At 45.8% G+C, this 12,516-nt stretch overlaps 1 protein-coding gene across 2 annotated transcripts in view; it reads left to right on the top strand.

Annotated features, from left to right (window-relative positions):
* The window catches only part of LOC126530259 (uncharacterized), an 86,660-nt gene extending 74,568 nt beyond the window's left edge, over positions 1 to 12,092 (top strand). For both annotated transcript variants that reach the window (XM_072288182.1, XM_072288183.1), the window contains 5 exons: positions 7,745 to 7,916; positions 8,247 to 8,347; positions 9,597 to 9,735; positions 10,745 to 10,996; positions 11,509 to 12,092. In XM_072288182.1, the coding sequence (XP_072144283.1) occupies positions 7,745 to 7,916; positions 8,247 to 8,347; positions 9,597 to 9,735; positions 10,745 to 10,996; positions 11,509 to 11,666 (822 nt within the window). In that variant the 3' untranslated portion in view covers positions 11,667 to 12,092. The remainder of the gene's footprint in view (positions 1 to 7,744; positions 7,917 to 8,246; positions 8,348 to 9,596; positions 9,736 to 10,744; positions 10,997 to 11,508) is intronic.
* Positions 12,093 to 12,516: the final 424 nt, after the last annotated feature.

Below are 12,516 nucleotides of genomic sequence, written 5' to 3'. Positions count from 1 at the left end.
CTGATGAAGTTCCTCAAGCAAGAAGGCTCGGTGTTTTGAAGGCACAACTACTCTCATGCCGTACATTAAACACCCTTGATGAACTGTGAGCTCCAAACGCTTGTCGAAGAAATGTTTCAACTCCTTCTCAGCGACATGCGACGGCCAGCCAGCACTTGTGAAGTTCAGTACCTTGCTTAGTAATGGATCACGCCTCGTTTCACGAGCGATGTCTTGGCCTGTGACAGGCAGCGTTTCCAAACGAAGCGAATAAAAAATTTCGCTTTCTTCTTCTGATTGCTTTTCGCTGCTGTCGAGCGGCAAGCGCGATAAACAGTCTGCTTCCGCATTATCGGAAGATTTCTTGAATTCAAGAGCATAGTTGTAGGCTGACAGCGTCAGCGCCCAACGCTGCATGCGGGCAGCTGCCATCGCGGGAATGCCTGTTTTCGGGCCGAGAATTGTTTGCAGTGGTTTATGGTCAGTCACAAGCGTGAAGAACCTACCGTAGACGTAGAAGTGAAACTTCTTTACGCCGAATACGAGGGCAAGGGCTTCTTTCTCGATCTGACTGTAGTTCTTTTCGGCACTTGACAAGGTGCGGGATGCGTAGGCAACCGGTCGAACTGATCCATTTATCATTTTCTGCGAAAGAACTGCGCCTATACCGTACTGAGATGCGTCGCAGGCAAGTTGAAGCGGTCGCTTCGGATCATAATGGGCAAGAACTGGAGGGGAAGCCATAGCTGCTTTTATCTCCGTGAAAGCAAGCTGGCATGACGCATCCCACGTCCACTCCGTTGTTTGCTTTAGCAGCCTGTACAACGGCTGTGCCAAAGTCGAGAGACGCTGAACAAACTTGCCGTAATAATTGACCATCCCAAGGAATGACTGCAGTTGCTGCTTGTCTTTTGGAGCAGGCGCATTTAGTAGTGCCAGTACCTTTTCAGGCGATGCGCAAACACCCTCGGCGTTGATGACGTGGCCCAGATAACGGAGCTCTCGTTGAAAGAACGAGCACTTATCGCGCCGGATGCGCACACCGCGTTCCTGCAATCTTGACAAGACGGCTTCCAAGTTACGGAAGTGCTCTCGCTTGGTCTTGCCTGTGACCAGGATGTCGTCAAGGTAGCAACTGACTCCTTCCAACCCTTTCAGCATGTTGTCCATAATTCTTTGAAATATGCTTGGGGCGGACGAAATGCCGAAAGCCAGACGGTTCATAGTATACAAGCCCTTATGCGTGTTTATCGTCAGTAGTTTCCGGGAGCCTTCCGCCATAACTACCTGCTGGTAGGCCCTACTCAGGTCAATCTTCGAAAATTCCTCCCCTCCTGCAAGCGCTGCGAGAAGGTCATCTATCCGAGGTAGCGGGTAGCGGTCTACTTCTAGACAGGGATTGACGGTGGTTTTATAATCGCCACACAGTCGGAGGCTTCCATCCCTCTTCATTACCGGTACCAAGGGCGTTGCGTATTCGCTTGTAGCAACAGGCGTTATGATGCCAAGCTTCTCCATTTTCACAAGTTCCGCTTCTACTGCACGTTGCAGAGCAAAGGGAACGCTTCTTGCCTTTACAAACTTCGGCTGTGACCCTTCGCGAAGGACAAGCTCGGCCTGCTCTTCCGTGATGGTACCTAGCTCATCCTTGAAAAGTTCGGAATGGCTTTCTAGCATGGCTTCCAGCTTTTCTTGCCAGTGCTTTGATATTTCTCGAGAGAGACCAAGGTGATTAAAAAAAACTAGGTTCTTCCAATCCAAACGAATATCTTGCAACCATTCTCTGCCGAGGAGTGCCGGTCCTGTAGAGTCCACGACGTACAGGGGAAGCTCCACGCACTGGTCGTTGTGGCGCACGACGACTTTCGCCAGACCCTTCGGTTTTACTATGGCCCCAGTATACGTGCGCAGCTTTAACGATGCTGGCTGAAGTCGCTTACGTGGAAACAACCTCTGGAATTCGCGCCATGATATGACGGATACGGCTGCGCCGGTGTCAAGCTCCATCGTCAGTAGGACACCGTCAACGTTCACGGGTACAGTAAATGGGTCTGCGTTGAATGATTTAAGTGAGACAGACGACTCGTCTCGGACGGACGTGAGCATCTTCACACGTTTCCGGAGCTTTGCCTCCCTAGCTTTCTTTCCTTTCCTGCAGGCGCGTTGAATATGCCCTTTTCGGTTACAATTGTAACATGTATCGCCGATATGAGGGCATGCTTCGCTAGAGTGATTGGGTGACCCGCAACGGAAGCAGCTTGCCGACATCACAGACTGCTTTTCGCCTCGAACCTTATTCACTTCGTACGCCGGGGATGCGCTGTTATGCGTGAACGCCGCGCTAATCGTTGCAGTTTCCATGGCAAGAGCTCTATCTACGGCCTTTTGGAAGGTTAGCTTTTTGTCTTCCGTGAACAACACACGCTGAATGTCCTCGCGGAGCAGGCCGCAAACGAAACAGTCCCGGAGCGCTTCATCCAAGAAACTTCCAAATTCGCAACTCTGCACCAGCCTTCGAAGTTCCGCGACAAATTCGGTAATGGACTCACCGCTTCGCTGTGACCGCTTGTAAAATTTAGCACGCTCTGCGATGACAGACGACTGCGGTGCCAGGTGATCGCTCAGGAGTTTCAGAAGATTGTCAAACTCTCGTGACGACGGTGCGTCCGGTGCCGTCAGCGACTTGAGCAGCGCGTAGGTCTTCGCGCCGATGAGACTCAGGAACGCAGGAACCTTCTTTGCTGCTGGAACATCGTTGACCAAAAGATAGGCTTTCAACCTTTCCTCGTACGAGCGCCAGTCACTCGTGGTCTCGTCGAAAGGTTCAATGTGGCCGATGTGACTCATGACTCACTTGGAAGTTTCGGCTGCCGTGATGCCAGTTTCAGGAATTTCACCGCAGGGAAATCTTCGTGGCGGGAAGCTTTTACACAGAGGCCAGGTTCTTCACACTGCGAATTCCGTACAGCGGTAATCCCATCTTCGTCGCCAATATGTCATGTCTGGCATCCAAGAACTGGGCGGCGTAGACGTAGCGTCGAAAGAACGTTTATTCCTGTTACTTGACAGGCAGCCAACAGGTTACATACTGCGCGCGGTGGGCCCGTGCGAGCGGTCTTTTAAAACCAGCACGGGCTACCCGATAAGAGATAGCCGGGCAGAGAGCATGCGCAGACAGCACGCGATAACACGCGTGCTTGGTTTCGCGCGCACACAACACTAACTCTGTGGAACACCAGCGAATTCACGAACACACGTCTTCACAGATTGGATCCAAGTTTGCAACTCCGTCTTCCACCAGGGTTGCCACGAGCGGAAGCAACACTTCTGTGCCGCCTATGACTCGGCGTGACATTCACGAACTCCTATTCCTTCCGTATTGGAATGGCAGACAGCCCTGCTTGCGACACCTGCGGCTGCGAAGAGACGACCGCGCACCTCCTCTGTGACTGTCCACGTTACAATGTGCAAAGAAAAATGCTCGTGACCATGCTCGAAAAACTGGACAATCGCCCCTTCACAGAAGAGAAAGTTCTAGGACACTGGTCCAGACGGGTTTCGGCACTCAAGGCCTTAAGGGCCTTGCTCAAGTTCTTAAGGACATGTGAATTGTGCGAACGACTTTGACTATTGTTGCGCGTAACATCGCGTTACTGTGTGCATTTTTCTTGTTTTTTTTTTCTTCTCTCTTCCTTCTCCTTTTATTCCCTTTACCCCTTTCCCCAGCACAGGGTAGCCAGCCGGTATTTACACTGGCTAACCTCCCTGTTTTTCCTTCCCTTTTGTCTCTCTCTTCCTGGTATAACATGGCCTGAACTAGCCATAATGCTGTCTAACAATAATATAGAAAGTAATTTTCTGAACACATGCCTCATCTTTGGCTTGACGCAGCTAGTATCTAGCCCAACGCGAAAAAACGAAGAGTACTCTAGCACACTCGACGTTATCTTAATATCCCACCCCGACATTGTTTCTACTGTAACACATCTACCAGAACTAAGTGATCACACAGTTCTACATGCAGAATTATCCTGGCAACAGCCTCGGAGCAAAAAAAAAAAAAAAATTAACACATTAAAATAAAGGTGTTTACATCAGTATTAACAATGCACTAACTGAGTTTTACAACTGGTATATATTAGAGATTTCCCGAAGCGTGCAATAGAAACCAAATAGACGCCTTTTAATAATTAAATGATTGAACTCGCTGAGACTTGCATACTAACTATCACCTTAACCAAGCGACCTTCGTCCCCATCGTTGAACAAGCCATTAAAACGGCTAAACAATAAAAACGAAAAGATTATTTAGCAACGCCAAACATTCCGATATCGCTCCTGCTTGGGAAAAATATCACGCCAGCGAAAAGGCGTTTGAATCTTTGGCCGCAGCAGCTAAACGAGCCTTTTACTCAACAACACTCTGTAGCATACTACAAAACAATCCCAATTAATCCTGGAAATATATTAACCCCAAAAAACATAAACCATTATTATTATATGATAGCGACAATAACTGTGTTCCTGACCATAGAGAACGTGAAGTACTGTACTCTGTCTTCCGTGTTCACTTCTGAACCTAACACTGACCTCACTGACTGCCCTTACCTTAACCACCCAACTATTCCAGACATAACGCTTGAGGCATACGGTATCACCACACTAATATGATCCCTCAAGCTACCATCCTCTGCCGGCATCGATAGAATCAATTCCGAAATGCTTAAGAACACTACGCACCTCTCAAGTGTATTTTTTGTCAAATATTTCAGCAATCATTGTCATCTGGAGTGGTGGCGCAAGATAGGAAAATAGGTAAGATAATTCCTGGGCCAAAGAAAAAAGGATCACTGTCATCGGGCCACCTTTACCGTCCAATTTCCCTCATCAGTGTTTGTTCGAAACTGGTGGAGCATATATTGTATACTCATATTGTAAAATACCTAATGTCAGCACATTTTTTCAGTCCCAGACAACATGGTTTTCAAAAAGGAATGTCCTGCGAGACTCGGCTAGCTCTCTTCGTTAATTATATCAGCTCACATCTTGATCAAAACGTACCTATAGATGCACGCTTCCTAGATTTCCAAAAGGCTTTCGAAACTATTCCTCATGAACCCCTCTTCCTAAAGCTATCGCGTCTTAATCATAACCCTTGTGTTCTTCAATGGTTACGCAACTCTCTGACTAACCATTAACAGTTCGCTTACGTTAACCAATGTTGGTCTAATTTGTCACCCGTATCTCCGGCGTGCAGCAAGGCACCGTCCTGGAACCACTACTTTTCATAATATACATTAACGACTTACCATTAGGTTGTTCTTCAAAAATTCATTTATTTGCTGATGAGTGCGTTATCTGTCGTCCTATTACTAACGACGCTGATTCTTGTGCTCTCCAGGCCGACCTTAACAGTATTGAAAGCTGGTGCAGTAATTGCCTAATGTCTCGTAACGTCAAAAAAAGAAACCGTCGCTACTTTTATTTTCTAGCATCGTCAATCATTCATGTCAGCTGATTACGTTATCGCTGGTTCTGAAATATATACTGCGACTTCTTATGAGCACTTAGGTATTACCTTATCCAGTAACCTCGGTTGGTCCTCACACATTTGCAGCATTAGCAATGATTTCAATCATGTTCTATGCTACCTGCGCCTTGATCTACATCTTGTTCCCGCTTCAGTAAAGCTACAACCATATTTAACAAATTTTCGACCCAAACTGGAATACCTATGCTCAGTGTGGGACCCATACTAATCTAACCTGGCAACAGCACTGGAATCCATATGGAATTGTGCAGCAATGTTCATTCACTCCGACTACTCTCACCATATTAGCGTCACTAAACGTAAGTCATACCTGAACCTTCCGACCATTGAGCAGCGCCGCAAAACAGCAAGTCCGTGTGTATTTTACAAGTTCTATCGCTCCTTGCTTAACGAGGACGACATCATGCCTGCGTACCGCACTTCATCCCGTTATAGCCATTCAAAGGCTGGTCATCCCCCTCCGGCTCGCACCGCCGCTCATCTTAACTGTTTCTTCGTTCAAACAGCAAAAGACTAGAATCATCTACCCGCTGAACCGGTGTACCCCTCCAGTCAATAATTGTTCAAAGCATTAATTGAAAATAAAACATAGATATGCCCACCCCTCATGTAAAACCCCACACGGGATATTTGAGGTATGAATAAATAAATTGCTACTATATTTTTTCTACTGACAAATAAGCTCCGCGAAATATAAAAATATACGGCATGACAGCACTACCACCCGCACCATAAAGCGGTGCCCTCAAACAGGCTCTCTCTGAGTTAGCCAGAACGAAGTAAAGGAAATAAAGAAAAACATCATGATCGAGGTACTGCCTCATCTGCCGCGCCCGGCCTAAGCAGCATGTCGCGATTGATGTTAGCTTGAAACAAGCTGTTATAGCTGTCTTAGCGTACAAAATGTGCGCGAATGGTTCCATTTCTTTCTTTTTTCCCAACAAACCTGCTTTTGCAGCACGTATACACTCTGATGAAAACTAATGGTGTCACTTTTATTTAGCCCTGGTCCGAAGCAAGTTTCTGGCACGAAATGTAGCTGTGCGTGCACTATTTCGATGCTGTGTGAGCAGAGCCGGGATTTTAAAACATTCTATGACTTTGCCATTCCTTTCGCGTTTCGTCTGTTCAGAACACCACTTCGGTCGCGTTATCAAGTGACTTTTTTCATAAATGTGATCAGTCAGTATTGAGAGACGGATAAAAGGTGTCACCCAGAAATGAGAAGTGATCGTTGCGGTGCGGCGAAACCTGCTGTTGGTGCTCCTTCCATACCATTATATCAAGGTGATGGGCTATTTCTTCGGGTTTGCGACAGGCAATGCGATTGCTTTCAATTCCTTATTAGAGGGCACTGCTTTCTGATTTGCGTAGGAACGCAGTCACACGGTAGTTTTCATATCTCTTATTTTTCATATTACATATTTCATTTTACTAATTATCAGGGGGAAACAATTTGTACGCAACAAGTACGCTACTGAATATTGTCACGTGGTGGTGACGTTCAAGAACGCAGTAGCAATACTGTGAAAGACAAAACGAACGTTTATTGGGCGAATCTGTGCCCACAAAGACAGGCTACAGTAATAGCACAACGATAGCGGCGAACACGGTCGGCGATCGTCGAAAATCTGATCAGCGGGTTAAGCGCGTCGGCTTTTATACAGCCGTCGTCGAATGTTCCAGACTAATCGTTGGGACCCGCGTGCCTTCCACAAAGTTCTACACATTCGCGTCACGCGATGAAATCTGATAACACAAGGTTCGGCGACAACAGACAGCCGGATAGAAGCATCGATAACTTTCCAGAAACTTCGGATACATGCAGGCGCGTCCCGCGCTGTGCGATAACATTAGTTAGGCGGCGAAACGTGGTCGCCCGATAAAGATAAGTACACGTGTGAATATACTACAGTTAGATGTCCTTTGGCTGTGGCAACAAATGCCTAACTGACACTTCGATAATTAGGACAGTACTTCTCTAGCTGGACAATTAATTGCATTTACCTAATTGAATCTCAGTTACAAAAATTTACCGGCTGCTCCTCCACTGTACTGGAAACAATATGTGCTAGGTTTCTTTCGAGTAACACAATTGCTCTTTTTTCTGATCTTGGTGCATCACAGCTGGGACACCCTGCATATGATATATTCTGCTGTGCTATTCTTGGTACGCTAGCGACGACTGCAGGCTCAATGTCTATGTTGTCAACAGGTCACAGCGCTAAGCACAACACCTTACACTGTGAGGTGCCTGTTGGACAACAAACGGCGCCACGGTTATGACCTCCATAGTCTTCAATACGTGACTACATCGACTACGAATATTGATGAAGAGGTTGCGAAGACTCTGGTCAAAGAATTTAATCTCAAGTCTTTTACACAAAGTAAGTGTCATGTGTTGAAATTCTGAACACATTTAACCGACCTCTCGATGAAAAAAAGCCTTCATTTTCCTTTTGTAATCAGTTAACGTTAGATTGATGACCACGTTACAAAGAGAGTGCTTAAACAACTCTAAAAATGCATCTGCGTTTTCGCTGTCTATGATACGAATTAAATGCAGCACCTTAGTTCCCTAATTGGCACCGCAGTCTACACGAACGTAGTAGACTGGTGCTACGAGTGATTCGCGAAAGTAGCCATTTTTCCTGAAGGTTGACAGTGGGAAGACAACAAAACGTTTTTTTTTTGCTCTTGTATTTTCTTTTGAGCAGAGTACGGCCAGACGGAGATACCGTTCATCTCAGTGGGTCTCTACAACTCGCCCACCAATTACAAGTCCATCGGTTGTTTGGCAGTCGGCGCAGAAGCAGTGGTAAGAATGGCAATCGTTCTGTTTCCTTAAAACAACGCAAGGTACACGTGACAGCGTAATCCAGCAGGAATAGTAGGTGCCTCATTCGTGCCGTCCGTATATGCTTGGTTCTCTCACGCCACAACAAACTGCATCTTAAAATACTGGGTGTAGAGCGGCGTGCAAAAGCATTGCGCTACAGTCACATCGGGACTACTACGAGGACGCCCAATATTAAGTTATTGATTATATAACAGGACTATATTCAATCAGTGTCATAACCAAGTCCGCATTTGCCTTTGCTCAAATTGATGGTTTGTTGATGTTGTTGTTTATTAAATAATGAGACCGTGTGAAAATAGAAAAGGCGCCTCCACTCCACCCTGTGAAAATGGATGTCCAACGAAGATGGTGCGGACATTACACAGCGTTACACAGGCACCACCACCGCCAGCAGCGTACATCGAGCGCGAACGCATGTATGTGCAAGTGTACCATATATGCTCATTCTTCTAGGCCCTACGTGAAGTGCAAGTGCCTTATAAAACTAAATTAATGTTTAACAGTAAATATGGGGAGGAAATTTACAAAGTACGACTTACGCATAACCTGCAGATATGATAGCATGAAATTATAATTCGACCATACAAGAAAACCTAATTCTGCTACGCGGAAAATCAGACACAGGGCCCCTTTCCAGCTGCCTTCATTTTTTTTTTTTTTCGTGAGCACAGCAGGAAACCTCCCGACGAACTAGAGGGTAATAGCTTCGCTGTAATAATTATGGTTTGTTTCTTCAAAGGAGTAACCATATGCGAAGTTTCTTATAGCAGACGGTTTGTCTTACCTGGCTAAAACACGTCCTCTGTTTTGGTTTTCCAGTTTATTTATTTACGTTGACATAAGGCTCAGCTATATAGTGGGAAAGCCCACGTGTGCATCTCTCATCGCAGTGAAATACGGTACAATGTGTAGGCTGCACAACGTTTCAGTGTAACCTTTCTGTTCGCCACCTGCTTCTGCATGTGTCCAGGTGTTCTGAAGCTACATGAAATCTATGTATACTATATAGGATACAGGTTGAAATGCCGAGGCTAATAATAGTATCGCGTTACCACCTCTAATCTTCTTTTTTTTTTTTTGCTGCCTCTTCTTATCCACTTTTTCTAACGGCTCGTAGAGAACCACAAACTCGCTCTTCCGTCCACCATTCCACCCGTCTTACGAATAAAACCTATTCATGACTCCATCTGTCGTGGCTTTCACACAGGTGAGGGACACAGAAACGAAAAAGCCTCTGGGACCATGGCAACGCGGAGAGCTCGTGGTACGAAGTCCAAACTTGATGCGTGGATACTGGGGGAGTCTGCACGAGCCTATCACCGATGAAGAAGGCTGGTACAGCACAGGTAGGAGTGTATGTGGATCGCGCCCGTACAACGTGCTTCGATAAACTGTTAGGCGAAAATCAATTGTCAGACGCGCACCCAGTGAAATAAGTAGTTATACTTAGGAATTAAATAATACTTCACACGCAAAGCGGGGTAGACAACTGCATCGTTATCTCTATGTATTTTTATTTAACAACAAATTTTCACCCGTTTGTTCAAAAACAATACGAGACGTCCTACAAAACAACGTAAGAATCTCGAAATTTTTTGTAAACCCTTTTTTTTTCGAGAATACATGTAGCGCAAATGAACACACTGAATGCCTTCAGAAGTACTCCTTTTGTGTTAGCGTGAACAGGTTTCGTACAGCCTTCGCTCTGCTGATGCAGCGTCTGTGTGCTAGTCCGTGCTCATGCAAGGCGCCTGTGGTTAGGCTTGCGAAATTAAGCTGGTAGAGCACACAACCAGGTGTACACGATCACGACTGTGGTTTAAAGCGATAAGATCACGTATTGCCAAAAGCGAATACCTGTGAGGTTGCCTGAAACATCCCGTGCTATCCTACCATTGGCGTTGGTGAAGAGAAATAAAGGGGCAGGATTCTGAAATTCGAAGATGGGGCCAATGCTATACACGCGTTCGAGCATAAGTTCAATGCACGCTCTCATTACAGCCGTTCACCTAAACCCCAATTCATGGCAAAGTCCACATAGCGGCTAATTTCTTAGTGAGGAAATGGTTGTCCTGGCCACGAGCCCCGGGTAAGTATTTATGGCAATAGATTCACAGTGCAAATTCGGATACGGTACGTAATTTAAGGCTTCGAGGACAAGCGTGGTCCTCGCAGGTTCTAATATTTTCATGTGTTCTGCTTTCGCGTTGTAACCTGAGTGGGACGGAAAACTGTCGACTAGTCTCACCCATCACAGACCTACAGTATTGCAACTTCGGAAAGCTTCTGACTGCACAACCGCCCTAAGGTTGGGAGCAGCCGGTTATAATGCGCTTTACTTCGGGGGGCACGCAGGGGACCTGTGCTACTACGACAAAGACGGCTGGCTGTACCTAGTTGCGCGGCTGAGCGACTACTTCTGCGTCCGTGGAAGCAAGTATCGGCCGGTTGAAGTCGAGGCCGTGCTGCTCAAGTGTCCAGGGGTTCGTGACTGCGCCGTCGTAGGAATACCACATCCCGAAGCTGGAGAAGTGGCGCACGCTTTGGTTGTGCCCGAGCCAGAAGCAAGATCGCTGAGCGCCGATCACGTCACGCAGTTTCTGGAAGGTTAGCATTTTTTTTGTCGTTCCTTTCTTTAATCTCACTACGCGAGACCTCCTCATCAAATAGAAAGTTCTCTGGTTGGTTGATGGGAAACGCTGCGGACGGCATTCCCCATCAAGCAAGCTTTCCGATACATCTTTAGTGGAACACCAAACCTTGCTATAGCTTTGGGCAAGACGGCTGATTTTTTATGGCTGGCAAGCGCGTACGTTCCGTTCTATTCTAACTTCAATCTGTATATATATATACATATATATATATATATATATATATATATATATATATATATATATATATATATATATATATATATATATATATATATATATATATATAGTGTGTTATCATTTGCTGGAAAGCAGCAAATTGTGCTGTAGACTTATTTCGTTCGAGGAAAAGCGGCGTTAAAACTATGTCAGTAGACAGCGTTTAACCACGATACTCTTAGCATTGTCTTAGGCAACGTGAATGCTTTTCCTCTGATTTATTATTTCATTGTTTCTTTTCCTGTACAGCTAACACACCGAAGGGTTGCCAGTTGGAAGGCGGTGTCACATTTGTCGACAAGATTCCACGCAGCAACAGAGGAAAGCTTGTGAGGCGTCAGCTCGTCCAGTGGATTCTCGAGAAGCGAGAACAGGGAGGCATCAACAGTCGGGAAGATGAGGCGTAAGAGCTAACAGATTTCGCAAACCACGCTATCGTGCACGGCTCAAAGCACATCTCGCACCGGGAGTGTGCATTCGTATCGTAAAATTGTAATATTATTGCTGCGAAAGCGTTATATGCCCCATGAATTGGAAAATCCGGCGTCCGTTTTTATAATCCGATGGTACCAAAACCCACGTGACGAAGTGACAACATAACGTTCCCAGCGCTGGACCTGTTGTGGCTCGGACTGCAAACGTTCACGATGAACAGCCATGGCGTTGGACCTGGACCCCTATTGAAATTTGATTAAGGGCGATTAAAGTGAATTAAGGTAAAATAAAGTCGTATAATGTGGATGAATGTGACGTTTTAATTTAAGGTGATCACTTCGACAAGCCATCATGCTTTCGCATTCAAATCACGTAAGGATACTTAAGTGACTGTCACTTATTAATAAAGTGCAGGCTGACTGGCATCTTCCGGTATTCCGCGTAATACCTCGGTCATGGCTCCTAACAAGTTGAAGCATAACACGAATGGTCATGAGGCTCGTGGACACCGTGACAACGCAAATCTGGGAAGGGGAGTTTTGCTTTTTGTGTTCATTATGAAACGTACGTTCCCCTTGCAAAATTTTCGATGTGGCAGGCACTCTGTTCTGTGCGGGGTGTTTCAGCGAACAACTTCAAAAATAGTTAAAGGTTGCCTATCTCACAAGGCACAATTCTAGTTCATGAGCTGGTCTACACGAAGAGGTGGACATTACTTGCACAATATATTGAACTGCATATTCAACTAATTAATAAAAAGTCACGAATTACGTTTTTAACGAATTACCTACCATATGGCAAACATTGCAATGGACCAATTCT

Source organism: Dermacentor andersoni, chromosome 5 (genome assembly GCF_023375885.2).
Source record: "Dermacentor andersoni chromosome 5, qqDerAnde1_hic_scaffold, whole genome shotgun sequence".
Taxonomy (NCBI): domain Eukaryota; kingdom Metazoa; phylum Arthropoda; class Arachnida; order Ixodida; family Ixodidae; genus Dermacentor; species Dermacentor andersoni.
Note: the sequence above shows the minus strand (reverse complement) of the source record. Positions and strands in the feature narration are given on the sequence as shown.